Raw genomic sequence first — 26881 nt, 5'->3', positions numbered from 1 at the left:
ACTGATTTTCAATTCACATTTCAAAATTTTTGATTTTTTTTTTGCCATCCCTAATTTTTGTAGAATTTGTCTCAATAATAAAGGGACGTAATTGTAAACATCAACACCGTCGGCTACAGCTAGAGAGGTCTAATTCTAGAACGTATAAAGAAAAGAGAAAGAGAATCAAATTTGAATTGAAATTACTAATAAGGAGGAAAATAAAAACATATTACATAACTAATTACAGTCGATAAATGCTGCTTCCACACCAAAATTATTCAAATCAAACAACTAAAACTGGTATCTCTCCTGACACCACCAGCATACATGAAGCCTTGATTTTTGGCTAATAGTAATAATTTGCCAAAAAAAGAAAAAAAAAAAAAAAACCACCAACATAGAAAATTTTTAACTCTAAAAACAAGTTTTCATATGATCTTGTATCTATTTAATAATTATATAAGTTATTATTTTTTAAAATATATTATAAAAAAACACGTCAAAATAAATTATATCATACGTGTTGATGTAAATTTTAAAATTAATTGAAAGATTTAATTTTGAGCCAATGAAAAAAAATATATAAAACTTATATTAATTAAAATAAATGTCTACTCATATATATATATATATATATATATATATATATATATATATATATATATATACGCTTACGATTCAATACTATTCAATACTATATCGATAGATCATGTAATGTTGACAAGTTAAAATCTATTTCAATTCTGAGCCAACCGCCAGAAAATTATTTTTCTACATCTTCAATCTGCAGCCTTACCTGTCAGTACAGTAGGAAGAAGATCCAACAGAGATAATAGAGAGAAAAATTGACAAAAATTATACCAAATACAAAGAATTAAAATCGATATTTTTAACTGTCTTTATGCATAACTATATCCCCTATACAAACCCTAAATTACCTTCTAAATCATGAACTAAGAAACAAACTATTTTGAGTTCAGATGCAGAAAGGAAGCAAGAAATACTAAGCCTTCTACATGCAAGGAAGGGAGGGAAGAGAATTTATTCTAAATGGTAAAGGAGAGTCGACCTCGTCAGCAGTTATTTTGTCGATCAGCGCAGGTGCGAAGGCAGGATCATGATTGCATAGGATGAGGTGAAGGGGGAAGGATGGTGTTAGCTAGCTCGTCGTTCATTTTTACGGGAAGTTCTGGCATCTGCTTCATTATATCTGGCATGTCATTCAATCTGCAAATGGAAGTCAATGGGAGCATATGAGAATTATATTAGTGCATGTGATAATCAAGTTTGGAAATCCTTAATGCTAACCAAGAAATAAGCATACAATAACAGGAATTTAATTCATTGTCAAATTTGTAATTGAAGTCAATAGAATGCATAATGCAAGTTACTGTAAGAAAAAAATCTGGGTTAATTAAAAGCTCGAGGATTATTTAGAATGTCAATGATAACAGGCTTGCTGCAAAGATAAAATTATCTCAAATTAGAGAAATGGCCATGACTAAGCAAACCGCAAAAGAGAAGTTTCTGAATTACATTTCATTGAACTGAATTATATTATCATTAAGTAAATTCTAAGTTACAAAACATGTCAGGGGAAAGCAAACAACATAGATGCAACAAACCTAAACAATGCATACAAAGAGCACCTGCTAAAGTTCCAAGTCCTTTCTATCAACCACCCTCATCTTATCCAAATTTTAGCTTCCAATGCTAGACAACAAAGCAGCCCAAATATGACGAATCCAATAGCTTTTGATTTGTAGTGAATGAAGCATTAATAGAAAGATAAACCAGTTGCTGAGAGGAATTTCTCCAAACCATTGATAATAAGTCCTAGGTCCCCCTCCCCCAATCCAACAGTAAACAGAATATATAAGAGAGCACATATATAGCACTTCAATAGAACAGAAACTAATAGATAGAAGTTCCTAGAGGCACATGTCAAATAATATTTATGTCCAACAAGACAGTTCAACTGTTAAGCATATTCAGCATATGCAAAAACAGAAGCAGACCCGCATACAATCGTACGGCAATAAGACAAAGAAAAGAGATGAGAGGAACAACAACTTGTAGCACGTATAATCCACTGATAAGCCGAGAGACAATCATAAATACACAAAGCACTGCATCAATATTTCAAATAAATTATACATGCATGAATATAAACTTGCATCCCAACCTATAGGTGCTATACACCCATGCACATCCTTCACGGTTGAGAAAACAATTTATTGAATGATATGATCAAATTATCACCACCAAGAAAGACATTGTGCATAAACTTGAACATCATTTAAAGACTTAATTTTCAATAACTATTTATTATAGAAAAGGACCTTAACAAAAACTGGAACTCACTCATTCATGATTTTGAGAATGTTGTCACGAGTTTGGCAGAGGAGACCAATATTTTCCTGTATCTGGAAAAAGGTAGAGGAGACAAATTCCGTTAGAGACCCACCCAAGGCTTAACACATCGGAACTTTTGGTCAATCCACATGAACAGCCAGAAATTTTATTTACTTTACATAGTTTGTATTGCCACTACACTCTAAAGATGCTAACTCCAAAACACTGCAGTCCCAGTCATAGTTGATAAAGAGACTCTTAAAATATTTATTATATAGGTATACTGAAAAATCTAAATCCACAGTGCTCTACCTATTGCTTTAACTTCTGAATAAAATCAATTCCATAATGATATAAATATAAAAAATATATATATATATATTCTATAGCTTTATAACAAGAATAAATAATCAGAGTAAAGAATGATGCAACTGTTTTCACAGTAGAATGACAAATGCTATTATTTATTAAAATACATTTGAAGCATAACTTCTTAAATAAAAAAATGAATCGTTCGAGGAGTTTCTCTAGGCCATATAGAAATCAAGCACTCCTTTCAATTTTGTCCAATCTTATAAAAAGTTGGAAAACAATGAGAAGTGGCTCGATAATTCCTTGCTTGAAGACTGGACCTGGTTGTATCCAAACAAATTTTTTTTTTTTTTATCACACTACTTTCTAAATGCTTTCATGCAAACACGTGAGTATGTATGAGAGAGAGGATTTTGGGTGGGGAATATCCCTACGGTAAATAATTTCATAAAGATAATGTGCTTACTAAAATACTTTACAACAGAATTAATAGAAGTGAGAAATCAAGATGTTCCAAAGATGGGTTAAGGGATCTGATATTAGTCCTCTGCACATAAATAAATACATGGGAGCATCAGCAACCTGTAATGCAAACAAAATAAATAGAAGAATAAAGTAAAAATGATCCACTCATAACATGAGTACTTCACCTGAAAAGCTGCAAGATTTGCAGATATTTGATTGAAAGCTTGAGCATTCTGCTCCAGAAGTTCTTCCGTCACCCCGCCAATCGTTGTGAAACGGCATACTGCAGCATTCAATTAAATTTTCCAATAATAACAGCATAAAAGACGTAAAAGAATTTCATGCTTAGCAAATTTCAGGCACCATAAATCTAAATTAAATCTTCATGGTTTGCAAAAGCAATAATCAAGAACATAAAAGAAATTCAATACATAATTGCAGCTACTTCTTATTTGTACCATTTCTAGGTATGTCTTGGACCCTTTTTTCTGTTACTTGCATTCTGCAAAGATTGGCATGCCTCCAATAAACCAACAAAGCAGTAGCCATGGAAAGGACAGCAAATTTACTTCTTTCACTTTTCTCACTTTCTTTTATTTATTTATTTATTTGAAATTGTTAGTTTATTAAGTTGACAAGAAGACATAAAAGAGGCACCAACCACGCCATGCCACAGAAAGCAGCACAGGTAAAAAAAAAAATGAAAATTTGCTTCACCAGCCATTATTCAAATCCTTCAAAAGTCCAACATTTTTCAACCAAAAGTTTTAACAGCTTTGATAGAAAGCTTAGGCTTCCAACCTTTAGTGCCAGCTATAAGAGGTTAGAACAAATATGCATGGCAGGGATCGATAAATCCCAAACCCAAACAACATCTAAAGAAAACACCAAAAGTTCATTGCAACTGGTGAGGCAATAAGACATGAAAAAATAAGAATCAGTCTCTCTGCCTCAAGACGATGTACATTAAACTTCTTTTAATGTAATACTAGATATCTTGATGAAACAGAAAATGACTGATTACAGAAATTTTAATTAAAAATTGCAGGCTAAAAGATAGTATTTTTAAGAAAGTAAAACTTGAATATAAGAACCAACAAAGCACATCTCTAAACCTTGAGCTATTAGGAGGAACTTAAAAATCTTCAAAGATAAAATCCAACCTCTGTATGGAATACCGTCATCATAGTCGATAGGAATCATTGGGTGTGCATATGGAGAAGGATTAGGTTGAGCAGCAAAATGAGTAGGCTTTGCTGACAGATCAGCAGTTCTTTCCTGAAAAACAAAAGCAAAAGATATTCCTAAGAATCTATTGGTCCAAATAGTGGTCATAAAATATAAATGTTGCTTTTTTTCTCATCATATCAACAAAATATTATCATGAATTAGCAACTGTGAAAGAAAATTTTTCTGGTTAAATATAATACATTCTAAGTCTAAATAGCAGTTAAAGTAGAGAACTTTTCATCAGCAGACAAAGAAATGCTCCAATACAAATTTCGCAAAACAGAGGCCTCAAAGAAAAGATGATGGAAAAGACAATGATGGATAATAATGCGCCCATAACGTGATTCGAGCATATACCACATGTACCTAAGGAAATCAATCAAAATTCCACCAAAGAAACAGCTGCTAAGCAGCAGGTACTAATTAAATCTCCAACTAACATCTCTACCAAGAAAAATATAAAATTCTATGCTAAACTCAATAACTTTCCTATGATCAATGAGCTTCCCTCCACTACCTCACATGCACAAGAGAGTCTTCCAGTGTGAACAGAAGCGGTCATTCACATCTCTTCGGATATGCCCGTGTGACAGAGGAGATAGATAGATAGCTAGATAAATAGAAAGACAACGTCTGCAGGTTATCATAGAGAGAGATAATTTGCTTTTAGCTGATGTCTAATTTTAAGCATTCTAATAAGAAACCAAATGAGCAGGCTCATAGAAGCAAATAAAACACATACTAGTACTACTTTGCACACAGAAAGAAAGAACAAGTAAATCATACCTTTTTGTCTTTACTTTTCCTGGCTAAATTGTGTTCTTCCTTCCTTCTCTTGCTGTTTTCCTTTTTCTGCATAAAGCATAAATCAGATCGTGCACTTATCATACATGTGTGTGCGTGTGTGTGTGTGTGAGAGTGTCGCTTTCAAGGTTATGTAATCAGATCGCGCTCTTATCATACATGTGTGTGTGTCGCTTTCAGGGTTATGTAAATATTATACACAAACACAAACAACATTTGTCTCTGTAAACACAAAATAGATATCCGTTTGACGTAGCACAAATGCTAAATCTTCTGAAGTGGCAGAAATGAAACCATCAAAATATGAATTGAATCCATTGTTTACAATAACTGATGCGTTTAAATAGAGACAAATGAGAACAGTAAGGCTTACAGTCATCCATCTGCAACGCAAAGCCACATCCCGGACTGTCTTATTTTGTAACTGCATTGCTATCTTCGCATAACGAGTTATGCTCGGTTCTGATAAAAATCTGCAAGGATATACCCAAATAACCTCAAAACTAAAACACCTCCATGAAAATTAAAATTGATGAACTCAATAAAGGCAAACACAAAAATTCAATTCATGAACCTTGAAAGCAAAGTTGCTAGATTAATTGACATAAAATAAAAAGAATACAAGACCAATTGAATAACAGAAGCAAAAATTATTTGCTGGAAAAAATAGTATGTTCTGGTGAATCCACAAGAGGGTTCATCAGGTATTAGTTAATAAAAAAAAAAAAATGAAGGGAAGGGACTGTGGTCTCTTTTATCTGTTTGTCTCCCTCCAGAAACTTAGATACCACATCTGACCAGTAATACCTCCTGAAATGGTTGTATGAAAGACTTGTAAAATTAGTTTTTTTTTTTATATATACCACTATGCACTTACAATTAATAATGATCCCATAATTAACCACAGTCAAGGGACACAATCAACTTTTTCTTGGCAAAGAACAGACAAGGAAAAGGTTTGGATTATAATTAATACAGATTGTAAAATTAATCATATCACTCAGATCTAAATATATTAAATCACTCACCGATTTCTGTCTAATAATTAGCTCAAAAAAATTGAACCAGATATTGTATTTCTATCAAATCCTAGACAACTTACCAATTAGCAAAAAGATTGAGACTCTAAGTATGAAATAGAAGAAACTACACGAATCAAATAGTTAAAAATACATAAATAAGGAACCGTTTTCAATTTTCCATATCAAATATCAGAGTTATATAAGGCAAAAAAAGGTAGGAGAGAATCAGTTCTTTGCAGTCCTTTCCTCAACATGTGCAATGAACAGCATACATTTGCCACCTACATAATTACAGATCTTTGGCAGTGGTCTCAATGCATGATACCCTTCTTCTGTAGTTACTTAAGTAATAAATGTTCTTTCCAGCAACAAGGCCCAGAATTTATCAATGCTAAAGTTGGTAGAAAGCTTCAATTCAGAGCAATCCAGTAATTGTGTCCAAGCTTCCAAATGTACATGAAAATCCATTTTTGCAATTACTTCTCTGATTATTATATAAAACATGAAGCCATCCACCAACTCCCAACCTACCGTTCTATGACACAAGGCCCAAAAGCATTGCCCTCTACCTCCTTACCTATATCTCAACAAATATCTCTCCTTTTCTTTCTTTACATTTATGAACTGCTCTTCTTGATTGTTCTTGTTCAACTCATTAATTATCTTTCACATTATTAAGAAACATTTTTTTCGATGATTTCTTCATTTTATTTTCCTTTTGTTTTAGATGAATCTAAATCTCATCTAAGTTGATATTTGTTTAAGTAAGCAACATCAGTCAATAAGAATGGTCCTTGTGTTATTGGGGTTTTCAGGAAAGAATAAGTTTCACTCAATTAAATCACTTTATATTACTAGGCTTGAGTTATTTTTTCTCTAATGTCAATTTGAACCGACAAAAAGATTATGATATCATTTATCTAATTTTCTCAAGGAAAAGGATATTGAAAAATAAAGAAGCCTTAATAAAGAAAATCATTCATTTCCTTTCTATAGAGAGGTCCCCATATTGATATGTCATAGTTCATTTGGATAGATATATGGAACTTGTATTGCACGAGCCAGCGCTTAGAAGTGAGTGTTACCATTCAAGTTAGCATCATTCATGGAGAAAATTAGAAATAAGATAATGGCACCAATTAAGAGCTGTTTATTATCTATTATACATTTAGGCACCAGAGGTTTTAGATTACTTACCAAGATAAAGCCATCTTAAGTTTCCTTTATTATTTTTTTTTTTTTGACAAAAAAGAAAGCAACATATTATATTGCGCCAAGCCATAAGGTATCTACAAATCAAGGGGAAGCTTACCCAAAGAAAGGTCTTCTCCACAACAATTAGCACAACAAAACCAAATGGAGCAAATACAACAACATACAATGAAAGAATGAACGGTTCAAACACCAGTATCCAGCAGCAGTGATATGCCAAATATATGAAATATATTTTCCATTATGAAGAACAACGTACTATAACCATTTGGTTGCAGTTTTGAAATATATGAAAGAAACATACACAAAATTGTTATATTTTCCATTATGAAACCTACACATTACAAGTCTTGAAGAGAAGTGATTCTATAAGTTTCGATATAATTGAGGCCAAAAGTTATCCCAAATGTTAGAGTTAGAGATAATTCAAACATTTACCGTATATAAGTTTAATATCTACGAGGTCAGTTATTTCAACTTTCAAGCACAACACTTAATTTTACCTTCAGAACCAAAATAAATAGTCTGACGAAAGCTATATTAACAAGCTGAAGATTTTCAAATAGCATTTGAAACACCTCATTTGCAATCCGAATCATATCAATAGGCAGAGTGCAAATATGATAAGCAAATTGGGAATATATATATATAACACATGAAACCATAGAAGAAATTGCAATATTAAATGTTATTTTTGCAAACACAAACAGAATTAGAATAACCAACATTGATGCATCCCCAGTGCCAACAAAAGGAAGAAAAAATAGAAAGTAATTAGGCTAATAATGAGCTCATTCGTTCAAATGCGGAAAGATTTCAATTGGGTTATTCATAACAGCATAGTTATAACAAAACTAAAACAGAATTCAGAAAAGCAAAATCACTGCCATTCAAAAAGACAAAAAGAATTATCTCTGCCATTTATAAACTTAAACACTGTAATATTTGCTCATTGGCTACTAATTTATATCTTCGTTTTTCTTTTCCTGTCAGTTATAAACTTAAACACTGTAATATGCAGGGTATTTCCTTATTTATAATTTCCAACCAGTTCCAAGAAATCCAAAGACACCACAATTCAACCAAGAATCCAACAAAAAAAATTCACATTCATAGTACCCAATATCCAAAATAAAGAGTTCAAAAGCTTGAAAAATAGATATCACGAAAAACCAAAATTCCATGCAACCAAAAGACAAAAGAAGACTTACTTTTTTAACCCGTCTTCAAGTACAGCTTGCTCTTCTAAGGTCCAATCCAAGGAAATACCAGGGTTATGCCTCATAACCGAACCCAAACTCTCGGGTATAGGATTGCCGTTGTTCAAGTGAGCTCCACTGAAAGAAGATGACGCGTGATTCGCTTCTTGTTGATGGTTCCCCGGTGGGTTTGCCATCAATTTAAGCTTAAAAAATTTCAGATTTTTACACCCTCTTACAGAAAATATAATTGAAACGAAAACAGAGTTGTCAGAGATGAGAAAGTTGGTTCTTTCCCGCCAGCTGAAAAGTTCCCGCCAGAAAAGAAGCAAAACCCAGATTAGAAATGGAGAGATTTGTTACAGATTATGAAAATAAAAGAGAGTTCAAAGGAAAAAAAAAAACAAAAAAGGAAAGAGAGCATGGTGTATTAGACTGAAGGGAGCTCTAGTTGTAATTGTATAGGAGAGACGAGAAAGAAAGGGCAAACGGCACCGAAGAGAGAGAGAGAGAGAGAGAGAGAGAGATAGAGATGGACAAGTGTACGGAGCTGGGAAAATCAAATCAAATCAAATCAAAATCAAAATCAAAATCATGTTTTCGAGAATGGGAATGGGATGGCTTTGGATTTGAAGCTTCGGAAGCTCAAAGTACAATTCTTTCATTATTAATTTATTAACTTCTTTCTTTTTTTTTTTAAATTTGTTTTTCCAGCTTTTATTTTTTTTCTATTAGCCGACTTTGGGAACAGTAATATTTATTTAAATTACTGTTTTGCCACTCTGCATTATAGTAGTGCATTGCAAAGATGAAAATATGATAGTAATTTCATAAAAAAAATAAATAATATAAAAATCCCATAAATATGACATTTTACTACATAAATTTAGGATGGATGACAACTGTTCAACTCAATTTTTTAAAAAACTTTAATTATTTATAATATTTTTAATTTTAAAAAATCCAATCATATATTTTTTATAATTAAATTTATCTAATTTTTTTTTGTAAAAAAAAATTTAAAATAAATAAATTATTTAATCTTTCATATTAAGATAAGATATATCGTATTTGATAATTTAAAATAAATTACTACAAATTATATATTCGAGATGATTTTAATAAATAATTACTGATAAAATTCGAATTCAAAATTTTTTTATTGATAAGAATAAGCTTACACTAATTGAACCAATTGAATCTATCTTAATTAAATTTTTAACAATGCGATTTTTTTTAATTTTAAAAAATAACTTTAAAATTATGCCATCAAAATTTTTTAAAAAGTATAATTATTTTTAAGTAATAATATTTAATAATTTTAAATGTTAAATTTTATTATTAATAATTTTTTAATTTTTAAATTGTGATATTTTTATTTTCATACGAGCAGTTTCGAGTCTCCACAAATAGGGTTGAAAAAGAATAACAATACATACATCAAATCCATACTGTGGGTAGTTCAAAAATCAAATGACAAAGACAAATTTTGTTGAATTATTTTTTTTTTTCAATTGATTTGAAATTGGATTCCAAAAATGTCTTCAGTATGGCCATGGGACACCCCAAGCTTGTCAGTTCCCAATTATTGGCTTTTTGTAAATTATTTTTTTAAACTACTGTCCTTATCTTTTCGTTTTTGATTTGATGTATTTTGGATTTTTTCTTTACTATTTTGTAATCAATTTCTTTATTCAAAATATTCTATCAAATGATTTTGCCATGAAACGATTGGAAAAATGTGCTATCAAATCCTATTGAGTTGAATTTTAGAATTAGTTTGAATTGAAAACAAAATTTGACCTAGTAATTTTTTTTTTTTTTTTTTTAATAAACAATATGTATAAATAATTAAAATAAAAAAACTTTAATTATTAATATAAAGCCAATTAGATGTATAAATTTTTAACAGTAAAATTAATCCAAATTTTAATTTTTTTTATTTTTAAAAGAGACAGAATCTTACAACGAAGAAAAAAAAAAGATTGAAATCGAATTTCAATCTTAATGTTTTTTTTAAGATTTTTTTATCACTAAATCAAAAAATTAAAGATAAATTTTGATATCAAAAGCAGTTTCTTTAGCTTTAATTAAATTTCATAATAATTGGATCATTTTATTTTTACTTTATTTCTAATATTAAATTAAACTTTGGTGGTCAAATATTGAGATCAAACTTGGCCTATTCCAGCTAGACTAACCAATAAATTTTTTTTTTTTTAAAAAAAGGAACGTGATCGGTCAATTGCAGCTAACATGTTTTGCTTCTTTAACTAATTTCTTGGTCAGTAATGCATAATGCTTTTATGCTTTCATCATCAATCTATAAAAGTAGTGTCACTAAGCAAAACCAATTTCATGCAAATTTAATAATCTAAAAATGTTAAAATATTTTTTATAAAAATTTATTTTGACTATAAAGAGCATAATACTTGTCATGATGCATCCGGCACCAAGTAGAGTTGCTCTATAAAAAGGATAAAGCTATTGCACCTAAGCTTCTCCTGTTGCTATATATACTCGGATTGTTTCATAACTGTAAGTGTTTGTCAATTAATCACCACTATTTTCTTTTGATTTCATTTTTTTTATTTGTATAATTGAATTTTGACTTTTCGTAAATTAAAACGATCCTTTTTAATTTTAATTATCAAACATAAAAGTTTTATTTTTTCCTAAATTAATGACATCCAACAGCTGTTATATGATTTATTAATATAATGTTAAACTCTTAGTTTCAATAATCAAAATTCAAATAAAAACAATCTTAATTATAATAAATATCCAAGGTAAAATAAGGCCGTTTATGGATGGAATTTGTAGGGTTGTTATGATGGCCCAAATTCGGAGAGGACTTCAATCGTATTTATCGACAGGATCAAAACCGTTATTGGAGCTTGTTGCCTGGTGTCGTCTCTTGTGCCGACATTCTCAACCTTGCCACTGGAGATGCTGTTCGTTTGGTATAACAAGTTCCTTCTAATAACTCAACGACTCTCTTTTGATATTAATGCATAAATCTAGTCACGCGTTTCACCACATAATCACGATTATTATATTTGATGGAGCGTACTAGAACTGGAATTCTGTTTAATCCAGAATTCGAAGCTTAGCTCACTCCTTTGATTCATATTATCAACATCTATTAAGTTTGAAATTTAAATTTTAACACTTAAAATCTATATTTTTTATTCTTAAAATGTGATATTTTTTGTAAAAAAAAAATTCGGTTTAAGCTTAATAGGTGCCGATTAAGGTTTCTTGTGTCCGAAGCCTGTTATTTTAAAGTTAATGTGGACCTACTGTGCTAATTCGATTTATGTTTTATAATTTGTAGATTAGATGAATCCTATTCACATAACATACTCAAGAGAGCCACCCCTCCACTTAAAATAGATCTTTAGAGGGCAAATTGTTGTTATAAAATCACTGATTAATGGTGTAATGGGAAGCTGCTGTGGCATATTTCAGACCAAGAGGCTTGGATGTGTTGGATATGGTAACACTTTTAGGTAAGGTCACTAAACCATAGCTAAAACCGCAGGATAGAGCTGAACTAATACTACTAATCGGCAAAATGCATGATAGGTTTCAAGGGACAAACAAACTCTTAACAGTATTTTCTATCTGACTGGTTACCTTTCTTTGATATCAGAAACACATTCCATGGGGAGAACAAACTGTAGATTCATTGAGGATCGGCTGTACAATTTCATCAGTAAAGGAGAGCAGGACCCAAGAATGATGCCAGCATGAAGGCATCATTCTTGGCAGAAATAAGAAATCGACCCACTGGTGTTTCTAAACCCAGCATCTGCCTCCAAATATAGTTTGACCAAATACTACTACTCCAGAGTGTTAGCCAATGAAGCTGTCCTTGGAGTTGATCAGCAGCTACTCTTTGGTGATGATACTAAGCAAATCACCCAAGAATTTGCTGCTGGCTATGAAGATTTTAGGAAATAATTTGCTCTTTCCACGAGTCTAATGGGAAATATCAAAGTTCTAACTGGAAAGGAAGGAAAAAAACGCAAAAAATTGCAGATTTACAGATAAAAATAATCCCAGTAAAAACTAGTGAGTCACTCTGCTAGGGGAGGAATGATTAATAACCATAAAATTATGGAGATGATTGTCATTGAAATGCCAAATGTCTTGGGTTAAGGTACAGCAGAATACCGATAAAAAACTCTTTTCTTTCCATAAATTGTGTAACTTGTTCAAGCCTGACCTAAACTGCCCTACACAAAACCTAAAAATTCAACAATTCTTTCTGTAAATTTATGTGCATAAAAATAAGCAAACAAGATTGTTGATGCACAATTTAACATTTAGATTTACAAAATAATTTAAATTATATAAAGGTAAAAAAGCCAGATCATGCTCGCCTAACCTGGGAGAGGTTCCCCACCATAGCTAAATGCTTACATCTGTATGAACCTTGAAAATATTTCTTATCACTTTCCAGTCTTTCTTGTACCTTCAAAATGAGCAGGCAAAAAGGCAAAAACTGTATAACCGCCAGAACGAACATGATGCCAAAAAAGCATAAGAGCAATCTTAATCATGATTTCCCTACTATTGCCAGGCAAACATTCTTAAAAAGAATCATGGTTTTTGCAACCCCCCCCCCCCCCCTTTTTTATCCTCCCAACACAAGTAATGAGGCGAGAGAAGGGATTGGGGCAAGATGAATGTTATCATTTTGACGCAAATAAATTGAATCCAATGCTAATTCAAAAAGATAATCAAGAAAATGAACTTGCATCAATAAAATCAAGAAAATAAACTTGCATCAATAAAATGTTCAGTGCACTCTAAGCAGACACAAAAGCCCGTTTAATGATTATGGAACCACACAAGCATTAACTCAAGGTGAAGCTAGTGTTTACAATCCTCTTAACCAAAAGATTCTCCATAGAGTAAGAGGGATTATATCGTACTACAGCAACAAATATCCCAAGCACCAAACTAAGAGATCCTGATAAGTCATCTAACAGAAAGAAAAGTATTCCCATCGTAAAAGGATTAGAATCTGGATGAAAAATGCAAGTTGATAATTTTCCTGAAATCATCATAAATTGAACATCAAAGTGCCTACTGCCTACTTGTACATCTTAATAACAGACAAGTGCACTCTAAGAAGACACAAAGACCTATTCAAATGATTGTCGAACCACACAAGCATTAACTGAAACCAAGAAAGAAAAGGGTATTAGATAATTGTTGAACTTCTACAGCACCTATTTAGTCTTTTTGTGTTAAATTAAGAACTAAGGCTGGGACTAGAGCTGAGAGCCTGATACAGTACATTTCTAAGAAAGGTTGCTGAAAAAAGGGGCATGCAAGAGCATGGACCAGATCATCTAGTTAATATTTAGCTTCAAACAGGTGCAAGGGAAATGATCTGAGAATAACCTATGAACAGAAGCACACACACACACATCTATACATGTTTATAAAAACTTTTGGGTAAAAGCTATTTCATGAAATTCTTTTCCAAGGTTTGACCAAAACAAGGTGACATGAAATTATCATTTCACAGTTACTTGAATTATATACTTTATTCTGACTATTTCTTCGTTTATCACCAGCTTATCTTGATTTCGTTAAACAAGCTATCTTCTTTTGATAATTTTAGTGTCATAGGAATAAGCAATGCATGTCAGTCCATGCTGTAAACCAATCCTTTTACATAATAAATTAACATATGATGTTTTCCCTGAAACTATCAATATGATTACCAACAGTTCAAATCTCTGATAAATTTAATACTAGGTCCAGATTTCACCAAATGGTAATACATAAATTTACTATATATTAATTTACATAACCCAAAAAAATACTAATTACTATATTTGACTTGAAAAGGTGTAACCCAAAGAATAGGGGAAAAAGGAGTGCCAGTATGTAATACTGAGTCAGCTGAACTCAAATTCTACATTAATTTTTACGTTATTTTGCATCAGAGATTACAACTCAACTACCAAAAAAAAAAAAAAGATATTACTACTGCTGTAGAAAGGAATAATAACCAGACCACAGTTACCTTGGAAAAAGACTTGAAGATAATGGAGGTGAAGGAATACGATGAATCTTCAGACAGCAAAAGCACTTCTGCTTTATAATCCATCATAAAAGAACCACCATAAACTCTCATTCAATGTCCAAACTAGGAATCCCAGCTAGTAAATATATACTGACTCAAAATGTTTTTGCCTTTTTTGCCAGAAAATGCTCCATACCTACTCACTATTCCGAGTTGAATGACCTTTGCTCTTGATTAGCTGATTAAAACAAAATGTTAGATTTACTAGAGGTTACTATGAAGGTGAAACATTTAATAGAGAAATGAAAACAGTGATGCCATGCATGCTGATCGACATACCATGGATTTGCACATTTTACATGCCACCTATCTTAACCAAAACTTAGCAACAAAGACAATTCATGCGTTAGCTCCAAGATCGGTCATTCAGATAGATAGGGTTAAACTAATGAGTTTGGATATTAATGAACTCTATAGAAGAGTTATCTATTGAAATAATACTCTTACCGATTTATTAACAACAAGTAGATCTATGCCAGGGAATTAGTAATGTGTCAGGAAAAATTGGTACAAGAAGCCATGGATACACTTCTTGATAATGGAATCCGTGGATAACCAATGAGGGATGGTCATAATAATGTTCTCATCCCATCCATTCAAAAAGAGAGTAGATATAAAACAATTATATTAATTCTGTCAGACAACTGTGTAATGCAGGCGGCCCTAACTATAGCCAAGAAAAGCCATTGCCAAGAACAATACACTATGTCTTTTCCCACTATATGGGATCGGTTATATGGATCATATTAAACCAGTGTGCTCTATTTAAGACAATATCTCGTTAACCAAGTAAATGGGAGGTCCTATCAATCCTGTTCCTTCTAGTCTTCTATTCCCTCTCTGGCATTGGTTATATGTATCATGCATTAATTCACATCTTGTCACGTGGGCAATTGGGTCTCGTTTCTACTTATTCTAACACCACTATTAGAGTTTCCAATATGACAATGCCCTAACATTGTTATTAGAGAGAGAAAGCAAGAGAAAGAAACAAAAGTTTTGAGGATTTACCGCAAAGTAGCATAAAAGAGTTGAATTTATATGTCACATCTCACTCATAATTCCTTAAGATGAAAACATTATAATTACTAACCTTGTATAAATATTTCTTTCTGAGTTTGATTGCAGCACCTATGCATCTTTTGACATGGATTTTCAGAAGCTTATCATTGAAAATCTGCGACAAATATGCAAAAGAAAATTTAATGAATCAAAGCAAGCATGCCTAACTACCGAAAGAGAAAAAAAGAACTCTTCCCCATTTCATTTTTAATTTCTTTCTGCAACAGGAAATAGAACAAAAATATTGAAAGCAATCATTTTACATTTGGGAAAAGTAGTACAGGGACATCAACCCCTCCATCTCTACCATCAAGAACATTAGCCGCGCATCCAGAATTTAATGGCATACTCATAACAGAGAGAAAGAAAACAGACTTGCAAAGTAACAGGTCATACAGGGACATACAAGGACCCATAAACATGGAAATGCATGCACTCGCTACACTCAAAACCTGACTCCTTCAGTAGGTTAAATTTCGTTTAAGCACAAAAAATAGTTTCTACAAAAAATTAGTACAGAATCAACTTGGAAAATGAATCAAGCACTCAGGGTGAACTCTCCCAAATGTCAATTGTAAAGCTGCATTAAACTGAAGCTAAGCCACCATTCAAAGGTGAGGCATCACTTTGATCATCATCTTACCAACTTAAGAGTCGATCCTAACAACACCAGGTTAACTCCCCTATGTTTCATTTACATAACTGCATCAAACTTTGGTCAAGCACCAATGCACATGTAGGGAATGGTTAACCATCTTTATAACAATAATTGAAACTCTTAACTGGGGATAATTCAGTTTCTCCCATAGAAGAATAAAAATTGCTAACATCCTTTCATCATCAAACATGTTTTTGCAAGTTTCTTTCTATCCTGTCGAAGAAAATAATACTCTTCTACTTTTTCAAGAGGCAAAATAATAACAATACATCTCCTAACAAAAATGTTTTCTATTTTAGCTAAATTTAATAAGTCTCAAGATCTTGGCTGGCCTGCTTGAATAATTGCATGCAGGTTGTATCCAAACAGCCAAGAAGTCCAACCTACGAGGGGTTGTTAGTAGAATGGACACTTAAAGGTGTGCATGTGTGTGTAAAGATAGAGATGAAGACAGTATAACTTAATAATTCCAAGGGACTTACCTTTATTATGTCATCTATTGAACGGGTTTGCCTGATGATTTTTTGACGGTTCATGATAAGAATAGCAGCCACACAAAAGACTGGTAAATCATCATTTCCTATCCTAGTTGATGAGACAACACTGCATATTTGGAGGTGATCATTTCTAGACCAAAAACTCCGTGTCAAACCACAAAAGTGATGAGTTGATGCCGATTTAATTCCACCATTCTCAGACAAGGAATGTTTGGATTGTAGGCCACCCTTTACACCATCATTTCCATTTTCTCGGTTTTCTTCTCTCATTTCTGCCCCAGAATCGATAGGAAGTTGTACATTCAGTGCTTCTAGACAGAGCTCCTCCAAATTGCAGGTGGCAGATTCATCAAAATCAGCTGCCCACATCATCTACATTGAGGTTGATTTTGTTAGTAACAATCTCAAAAAGAAAAAAAAAAAAAGAAATAAAATCAAAAGAATATGAAATGTAAAATACAGTTCATGCTTTTCATGAGTTCTTGAGATCTTATACAACTTCTTAACATCCTTAATCCTCTAATACTCTATTTGAAGAAATCACGGTCATTAACTGCACCTTATACATTGAAAAACTTGAACTTGACAATAAAATAAGGTGGAGCAAGTCAAGATTTTGAGATTCAATTAAACTGCAAACCTATAACACGTTTTACTTCCTATATAAATAGCTTCACAATGATCTCTGTCATTTTACAAAGCAAAGGGAAATCTGTTAGAAATTTTAAATGATTCCCTATGGCCCTATTCGTTTAACTTTATGTTGTAACGGCACCCTCATGGATGCAGTCCTCAACCCTGCAAGTTGATTTCTGGACCTGCATCTATAAATACCATCAGTCCAGAGTTGGAGTTATTTAAGGTAAGACAACCATGACTGATCACAACAGGTAGGCCCCTGAAAAAGGCAAGGATGAAACAAAAACAAAGAAGAAAAAGACAAAAAATGGGGAAATATGGGAGCCCAACCAAGTGTGCAATAAAGAAGATGCTAGTAACAGGGAATGGTCTAGATACGCATCAAAATTAGAGCCAGAAGCTTTCCACCTTACTGCGGTTAGCTTTATGCTCAATCTGGTGACTATCATGCCTATTCAAATTTTAGCACAATGCTTATTTCATTGTTTCCTAGATATATTATGCTTACTTCATTGTTTCCTAGATATATTATAATATAGTAGTACCATAGATTGCAACAGCTTGACAGCGTTAAATGAGACTAAGAGCACAAACCTCCCACATACAAAGAGCCTCACTGAATGATAACTCTCGGCGAAAGAGAACCAGCAGCATTGGAAATGCAAAATGAAGGCTTTCAGCACCTATATTTGATAGATGTGCAAACATTTCCCTGTCTGCGAATTCCAAAATATGCCACAATGCTTGCAACTGCTTCATCACTCCAGTTGGTCCCTCCATCTGAAAATTTTCACGCTGGAGGCATGTGGAAATACAGATATAAGTATTAAAAACATAAATGATCAAGATCAACATATTCACCAGGTTTAAAATACCATTCTCCTAATTAGCATCTCAAAGCACCAAAATGCATCCGCATTATCCTCAAAGAGAACAACAAAAGGAGATAGCAGGTCACTCATACCTATGATCAAACCAACAAAAGCAGTTAGCATTAGACATTTAAAACTTGAAACTTAAAGTTGCATCTTTCAAAGCTTTGCACCAGATAAACAGCAATTCAAAAGAGAAAGGTTTAGCAAAACATGTTACAAGTAAAAGGCTAAAACCTTGACAATAACCAATTGCAGGATCAACCCATGCATAAACAGCAAGTATATCAGACATTCTAGCTAAGTTTCTAGTATCCTCATAGAACTCCAGATGACCATCCGTTCTCACCACATCAACAACTGAGAAAGGAAGAATCCCGTCAGCCGAGAAGAATAACTAATAAACAGTATCTAATTATCTAATGGAATACAGAAAGGGGAAAATGTTTTGCACTGTAAATAAAACAAGGTAACCAAGATACCTATTCGGTGCAGAGTCCAAAGCCATTCAGATACTCTTTCATCATGGGCAGTCCCTTCTTGAGATCTGGTTGCATTTACCAATGGTGATTCTGGGACATCTGATATTCTTAATCTGTTCACTGTTTCTGTTTTATAACCTACCTTATTGGATCTCAGAACTGGCTCATAGGAATCACAATGGAGCAATTCAATTTCACAGTTATATGGATGTGAGATACTTTTAGATAGTGAGGGCGAAACATTTGATTCCATGATTAAATCAGCATTGTTATTGATTTGAAAACTATGCATATTGTCATCCTCAAACATCAATTTATATTGTGCAGAATACTCTTCCTCATCTGCATCAAATTCTTTCTCATCTTCACTCTTCTTGAACAAGTCTGTAACTGGTAAAGGAGGAAAATCAAACTCGTACTCAGTTATGAATTCTGACCGATTACAGTCTCCCCCTATTTTTGAGGAACAGTGGCCACATGGACCAGAAGTTGATATAAAACAAGTGTCATATGCAGCAGTGTTAGCATTTCCCCTCACACTGATAAGTTCAGCAGAATCACTAGAACTCTCTCTTTGGTCAGCATATGACTTATCTGTACAGGTATTACCCAAATCAGAATATTTCTCTCTTTTATCAGTATCATCAGTGGAAGCTTGTCTACTTTCAACTTTTGCTTCCCTTTTCCCCCCATCTTTGGAGGATGTCCTCATATCCATAACTTTGGAACCCACAGTATAGGCAAGTGAACCAGTTCCTATGCTTGAATGCATTGTCTGGCATTGCTTTATGAGGTCATTGTAACGTTCCCTGCGTACATTTCCATAAAGCTGTTAAATATTCATAAATCAGCAAAACAGAGCCTTGATCTTAAGAAAGAATATTGGAATGCACAACATTCCAAGCACTATAGAAAGTTTCTAAAAATTTTCAACTATTACAATAAACAAGTTATGTACTCTGGATATATGGACAGCATGCATCTCTACCCATGCTTAGTCAAGAAAGAGCCTTTTCCCGTAAAGAAAAAAATTATTTCTTAAATAAGCTAATGTATATTATTTTCCTAACAAAAGCACAAAACTAAAAATTTCAATCAAACCCGCAGATAGGTCCGAAACTTGTTTTGAAAATAAAGAATTTTATAGTGAATTGTAGAAGTATGGCCTTAATGGAATTATATCTACGCAAAAGAAACCTAATCTGGTCACTGTCTTTTAATCTTCTGTCTCTTTGCTGCATTCTCAATGCTTTGCATTTTGAGCACTTTTCTTTGCACTTAAAATCATAGTATGTTTCTCCATGTAAAGTTATTGGCATTTGAAGGCAGTTGTAGCTTGCAATCACAGATGAACTGGATAAGGATAAACTAGAAACTTCATTATCCTTAAATAAATAAAGCTAATATTGGTAAAATTATAATTCTTTCTGAAAAGAACCTGTGAAAAGGTATTCTAGTTGATATAAACCAAACCATTGAAAAAAAGACTTTTCTAACAACAAATCACACCTATCAATCATTTGCTAAGCAAAAACAATGACATACACAAAGATGCATGTCATGGATAGCTATTTCCTACATATGACTAGATCATATTTGTGATTTGTCTATCTGTTGACGATAAAAAGAGGAAAAATAATGGACAAGGCAGATAATCATTAAAAAAATGATGATCAAAAGCTAACCATGGTTGAAAATGAAGTATGGTTACACAAGAATATTTAACTGAAACAGTTGGTTTGATGTGCAAGCAGAACAGCCAAACAATAGAAACTTACAAAGGAAAAAATAGTAAAATATAAAATAGAAAAGAACAGGACTAAACCTCCGGGCTGTCCTTAATTGCCTTCGGTCGTCTGCAGTGCTCCCCAATGCATAGCAACCCAGAAGAAATTCCCAAACTTCTGGTCTTATAGATGGATCAATCCCCTAATATCAATGAGATAAATTGCTGTTAAAGTTTTGCACCATCTGCAAAAAATGTGAGTGTGTGTGTATAAATTTGGCCAGGGAAGGGAGAGATGTGGAAAGTGAATACAAAACTGACAACAACTGAAAAACAGCAGCACATCACCTAAAAGTCTTAAAGCTAGTCAAGGCCAAGAGGGAGACAAGTGTACTATATGGAACCAAACAAAATGATAGAAGTTATGACTTTTTATTTTCTCCTTTTATTCAGTCATGCATCCAAGCTGTGCATCGAAGCCACATTTCATCTCCTACCCCTTAATTATGAGCTGAGATGCCATATAAGTGGCTAATTAATGAAGCCCTATATCCAACTACGTAAGAACCAGTGAGGTTGCAGAGTGCTATGAGGCAAAACAAACCCAGAGTGGTAATAAGGCGCATCAAAAGATAGAAATATGAGCAGCAAGCATCATGAATGCAGACAAAACAAGATGAGAAGGGTCATTAAGCCTAGAGGTCACAACATGTTGGAAACCATGCCATTTCTCGAAGCCAAACCCAAATGTGTTTACAAATTTAAGTACTTGACCATGTCCAAAACATCAAGTCAGAAGATTGAATGGGTTAAAGGAAGCATCCAACCAAACAAAAAATTAATTACCAACATATTATAATCTGTACATTTTAGCAGTAAAAAAATTAGAGAACTTTAAAAAACTAGTGACATGATAATAAGTACGCATACAATTTACCATATACAACATTGAAAGACAAAAAAAAAATTTTAAGAAAATATAGTGGGGTTTGATTATCATATAAGGTATTTATTGACACATCTTATTAGAGTTGGGAAAAGTTGGTACCCTCTAAACCTATCCCATTGTCATCCATCGTAAGACCCTTCTTAAATGAATCATGCCATATTGTTTAGAAAGGCATGAAGTATAGATATTTCCATTCGTTGCGGGTATAAGTAAAATACCCAAATACGAATTAGCCTATAACATGTAATGTTGACAATGACCAAGATAAACAATCTGGCAGGAAAGCAAAAATAATGGTTGACATACTCTTGACATTTGGTACCACGTATTTCAATACAAGAAAAAAAAATTCTAGAGTAAAGTAGTTCTCACCATGGACAATCATTGCAATTCAAGGTCCACAAGTACAATACCAATACCAACAGGTTTCCCAAAAAAAAAAATATGCAATAAGAAGGCACAACAGATATACTGGCTAGTTGAACACAATGTTTGGAGAAAAAAAAAAAAAAGAGAAACTAAGACATACCCCCAAAATAATCAACTTGAGTGCTTTCTGAAAACCAGAAACCTTCCCTTCGTTATCAAAAGTGGCCTGCCACTTCTCTGGTTTAAGCATCTTGCTTACCTGCATCATAAGTACCTAGTTCATTGATACGAAAAAAGAAAAAAAAATACCACAGTCACAACATAGTTGGAAATTGGAAAGCCAATGAAGGAAACTTTTTACACAAATCAAATTTCCAAAACCAAGATAAGTAATGGCACTCACTTTTCTCATTATTGAAATTATTAAAATGGAAAAGGAAGAGAGTTAACAAAGCAACATTTTAATACACAGACAACACTCATTACTCATAGTCATGTAGCGCTAAGACTATAATGCTGCAATGGGTTTGAATTCATAGCATAGTCTCAACTCACATTTTCAGACACAATACATTCTAAATACACAGTTATGTTAGCCAGAGCACAATGTTCAACGTTCAACGTTCGGACACGCCAACCTTCCTTATAATTAATGCTTCATTGAATTGATTTTTAGCATAATATATGCCTTCCCTTGCAATTCAAACTTTTCTCTTTTATAACTAATAATTCAACTATTAAAGGGTTAACCATTCAACAAAGTTTCCAATCACTAGTTATTCATTTAAAGTTTGCTCAATGTCTTAAACTATTGAAACGAAAAATATAACCGATTAAAATTCTTCATTTTTGTAATAATATGCTATCCCATTTTCAAATAAAACCCTAGCTCTTGCCCCCAAGGATCTCATTTGACCCAAAATGTTAGCAACTAAAGACCTTATAAAGCTTAAAAAAAAAAGTTTTGATTCAATAAGAAACTATACAATACAAAGGTATTAGATTTCGATTCAATAAGAAACTAAATCGTTAGATTATCATTAAACTCATAGCATTATATAAAGAATGGTGAAGGAATAATCTTACAGCTAAAAACAACCTTGATGGGAAACTGGGAAAGGCAAGGATCTCCAATATCGCGAACAATAGAACCGACTCTTTGAATATTGACGGCTCCGGCACCGGCGGCGCAACTCCATTGCTTTCGCTTTTCCCCGCAAAACATTACACTTAGAACGATACCCACCTCCTCCGCCTCCTTTTCTCTTACTCAACCACCATTCAATCCTCTCTTGCTTTATTAGCAGTTTTCCAAACAATGAGGATAATTTCACATCAAAATCACATATAAATTATGGGTTTTTGTTAGTTTTTCATTGATTGATCCGATCGTTGTTGTTTTGGTTGTTGATCTAATTTAAAGGCACTTTAAATTTGTTTTAAAGATACAAGAAAATATGAGAAGAAGAGAAAAAAGATCTATCAATTGTCAAACAAAAGGAGGAGCTTCTCCTCCAATTGCCATTTTAACAAACACCAAGACCATTTCTTCTCTTTCTTAGTTATTTATTTCTCTTCATTTTTCTTTTTCTTTTTTTTTTTTATTTATTCTTTCCTAAATTTTGCCTTATTCTTTCAGGTTTATATTTTTTTTTCCTTTTTTTTAATATTATATTTGGTAATTGTTTAGATTTTTAATAAAATCTATTTAATAACAAATATTTTAATCAAATCTTAAGAAAATCAGGCAATAACTTACATGCAAATTAAAATAATAAAATATTTAAAGGGTATTTTATCTTTAGTCAAATTATTAATATGATATCACAATGTTTTTTTTTGTTTTTAAATATATATTAATATCAATTGTTTTGATATATTATTTTAAATTTTCGATGAAATATATAAATATGTATTTATGTATGCGATTTTATGTGCAATATCTTTACTATTTGGATTAATTTTTACGTCATATAAGAATATAAATATTTTTAAATATAAAAAAATTACAATAATTTTTAAATATTTATTAAATATGTTTAATGTATAGACAAAATTAAGTAAAAAAATCACATGGGATCATGTTTTTCTTACCCAAAATTTGATTAAAAATAAATTCACCAAAATTTTACATTTAAATATATATTTTCTTTTAATATTAAAAAAACCCTAAAAAATAAAAAAATATATATTTTTGTTTGCAGGCTGATCCATTCCATATTCATTGGTACTATCTGGTACCAACAATAGTAACAAATATACAGCCAAAACATATAGTACAAAACTAACGCGTACAAACAGATACTAATAAGAAATTAACAGTCCTGATTTTTAGAGTTAAAAGTAAAAATTATTAAAATAACTTATGATAATGACAAAAATTTTGAAGGATATCTTTGTCTTTGGGGTTAAAAGGATATTTTGGATGACATGATTAGTAATTTTTTCTTCTCATTAGTTTTCAAAATGTGGTGTTTAGGTTATTGCTAAAATTATATGGGAAAATTTTAGACTTTCACCGGCTAAAATTAACTAAAAGTTTTCAATTTTGTATCTTCAATAGTCTTTTTTTTATTTAAGTTTGATTAATCACGTTAGTAACATTTTGATTATTATATTATTTAGATATGATAATTTAAAATATGATATAATGACATAATATAAATATAATATAATATAAAATAAAACAGGAAAGTAATATTGTTTAAAATTATAATAATAATTATATATAAATTTAACAGAATAAAAAATTTATATTTTATATTTTTATGTAGATAAATATCATAATATGTAATTTTTATATAAAATATAATATTAATACATAAATTTTGATATTACGAATCTTCATATCTAACATCATCAATACTCAAACATAATTTTAAAATAAATAATATCATATTCATTTAATCACATTATTATCAATGAGATACAAAAAAAAATCATATCAAATGTATAATATTTTTTATTTTATATATTTTTTGCTTTCTCTCTTTTTATCTTCTCTTATTTTTTGTTTCTTTCTTTTTTATAAATTTGATTGATTTGAATATTAAAATGCATATCAAATTATTATTTTTTATTTTTATTTTTTTTTTGACAATTTGACACGCTCAATCTTCAATAAACTATTTATCTTCAGAAATTATATAAATTGCCTGCAAATGAACTAAAGTTTGGTTCATTTCTTTTTAGGATGAATTATGATATATGAATTAAAAAATTTTTTGAGAACAAATATTTTGCTTAATTAATCATCTATAAATTCTTATAAAATTAATGTTCATTATCTACAATTTTATATGGCAGTTAAAACTTAAAAGCGTGAAAAAAAAAAAAAAAAAAAAAAAAAAGACAAAGGAAAGTTTATAAAACAAACAAATGAAACAAAACGGCGCCGTAGTTAGGCGGAAAGTGAGCTTAAGTTCTAGACAGGACACGTCACTAAATGACAGTATGGATTCACTTAGGTTTACTGTCCGGAAACTTCTAGATTTTGTACAATATTAGTTGAAACAGCTTCATCGTGTGGTCTTAACCATAATCTGTGTTGTTTCCTCCTGTGTTGTTCAGACAATGGGATCCAATCCCAAACCATCAGGTTCGGCGAAGTTCTCAATTTCTAATTCAACATTTTATTTTATTTTTAAAATTTTTATTAGAAATTCCATTCAAAACTATAAATTTATTACGTTTCTGGTTTATCTGTAAAAGAATATCATGTCACAGCTTCGCTGGAAAGGCATGAATTGCTGTTTGGAACTATGGGTTTTTCTATTTTTGGAACATTGATTTCTGGGTCAACATTGCAGGTAATGTTCCTCCTCCAAAACCTTGGGAGCAATCCGGGGCTCCTTCTGGTTCTTCACAATACTCCGTTGATTCCTGTTTCTTGTTCATTTGCTAATTGGCTTGTGGTTTGTTCTTGGACAATCGAACGGATCAACATTATTCTGGCTAATCTGAGCTGTTATATTGAATGAAAGCCAGAGCATAGCAAAGACTTGTGTTTCGACTTCAAGGCTATAACCATTCCAAAATTTTCATTTCTTCCTACTTTTGATGTATTTGAATTGACAAATCAACGCTACAGTACTTAAAGAGTTGGAGTGTGCACTTGTGGAGCTAATAGAGGTAATTGAAAATGAGATCATACGGCATGAATATGATACGAGAAAACATGAAAGAAAGATGTATGATTTAAAATTTTAATAAAAATAATATATTACTTTTGACGAAAAAAAATGTGTTTAGGTTTGACACAATGATTTTCATGATTAACATATGTTAAATGCGAAATAGAGAAATAAATAAATATGGATACATAAATTTTCAGTTTTAATTAGAACTTACATAAAAATCTTTGATTCCCATACACAAACTTTTCGGAGGTAGCTATTGCTTCAAGATGCAGATACAAACTAAATGAATTGCAATACACCCCTCTTCCTCACACCTTTTTCCTTTAGCATTCTATTAAGGAGAGGTATAACATTAAAAATAGTACATGTAAACAAAATGACTATTTCCGAATGGATGTATATAATACAGCTCTCCACTTAAAAAAGTTTCAAGTAGTTAGACACATGGTTCAAATGGTGACCTGGATCTGCAAGCAAGATGACCAAACTTTACCACTTACCAGCAATCACTTTTCTGTACAATTAGAACCAGAGAAGCCATATGATCCTTTCGATCTTTGCTCCTTCTAAACCAAGCCACATCTCAAAAAATTGAAGATTGCAGGGAAATTTGAATAGCTCATGTTTAATCAATAAGCATAGATTTGATATAAAATCGGTGCTGCTATAATCGTCCTGGATAATTAAAGGGTGCCAAAAATGTGCCCCATCAACTCCTTCAATTTTTGTGTCACTGCAGTCTGCAGCAAACAAATGACAGTTTAAAGCTCAACATCGATGATTTGGTTGATAAAATAT

General features: G+C 31.9%; 2 protein-coding genes, 1 long non-coding RNA gene and 1 pseudogene across 10 annotated transcripts; 2 read left to right on the top strand and 2 right to left on the bottom strand.

Annotated features, from left to right (window-relative positions):
* Window positions 1-790: 790 nt before the first annotated feature.
* LOC111307725 (uncharacterized) lies at window positions 791-9267 on the bottom strand. 3 transcript variants are annotated; one of them, XR_002692179.2, is made up of 8 exons: window positions 8594-9267; window positions 5522-5621; window positions 5131-5196; window positions 4278-4392; window positions 3300-3397; window positions 3116-3196; window positions 2347-2408; window positions 1134-1209 (listed from the first exon to the last, which is right to left on the bottom strand). XR_002692179.2 is itself a non-coding variant. In XM_089751721.1 (7 exons), exons 1-6 carry the CDS (start codon window positions 8776-8778, stop codon window positions 2343-2345), a joined length of 630 nt encoding a protein of 209 aa, XP_089607847.1. In that variant the 5' UTR covers window positions 8779-9267; the 3' UTR covers window positions 791-1209; window positions 2325-2342. The 3 variants fall into 3 exon arrangements, 2 of the variants coding, with proteins under 2 accessions (XP_089607847.1, XP_022761595.2); XM_089751721.1 differs by lacking the exon at window positions 3116-3196 and having other exon boundaries at window positions 791-1209; window positions 2325-2408; XM_022905860.2 differs by lacking the exon at window positions 3116-3196 and having other exon boundaries at window positions 791-1209.
* Window positions 9268-12026: 2759 nt separating this feature from the next.
* On the top strand, window positions 12027-12765 carry LOC111307017 (putative peroxidase 26 pseudogene; annotated as a pseudogene).
* Window positions 12760-23561, bottom strand: LOC111307724 (rab GTPase-activating protein 22-like). 5 transcript variants are annotated; one of them, XM_089751507.1, is made up of 12 exons: window positions 23044-23479; window positions 22105-22203; window positions 20726-20829; window positions 18901-19709; window positions 18656-18778; window positions 18422-18510; window positions 18141-18341; window positions 16893-17279; window positions 15784-15867; window positions 14827-14868; window positions 14631-14698; window positions 12760-13061 (listed from the first exon to the last, which is right to left on the bottom strand). In XM_089751507.1, the coding sequence occupies exons 1-10, from the start codon at window positions 23167-23169 to the stop codon at window positions 14827-14829; spliced, it is 2064 nt and encodes a 687-aa protein (XP_089607633.1). In that variant the 5' UTR covers window positions 23170-23479; the 3' UTR covers window positions 12760-13061; window positions 14631-14698. The 5 variants fall into 5 exon arrangements, with proteins under 5 accessions (XP_089607633.1, XP_089607636.1, XP_089607635.1 ...); XM_089751506.1 differs by having other exon boundaries at window positions 12841-13061; window positions 22105-22218; window positions 23044-23314; XM_089751510.1 differs by having other exon boundaries at window positions 14631-14868; window positions 23031-23561.
* A 1598-nt stretch (window positions 23562-25159) lies between these two features.
* LOC149512482 (uncharacterized) lies at window positions 25160-26186 on the top strand. 2 transcript variants are annotated; one of them, XR_016331842.1, is made up of 2 exons: window positions 25160-25542; window positions 25754-26186. It is a non-coding gene; the product is annotated as an uncharacterized LOC149512482 (long non-coding RNA). The 2 variants fall into 2 exon arrangements; XR_016331843.1 differs by having other exon boundaries at window positions 25656-26186.
* Window positions 26187-26881: the final 695 nt, after the last annotated feature.

The sequence above is a fragment of the Durio zibethinus genome, chromosome 22, assembly GCF_047325235.1.
Source record: "Durio zibethinus cultivar Kanyao isolate XHJ-2024 chromosome 22, ASM4732523v1, whole genome shotgun sequence".
Classification (NCBI taxonomy): Eukaryota; Viridiplantae; Streptophyta; class Magnoliopsida; order Malvales; family Malvaceae; genus Durio; species Durio zibethinus.
Note: the sequence above shows the minus strand (reverse complement) of the source record. Positions and strands in the feature narration are given on the sequence as shown.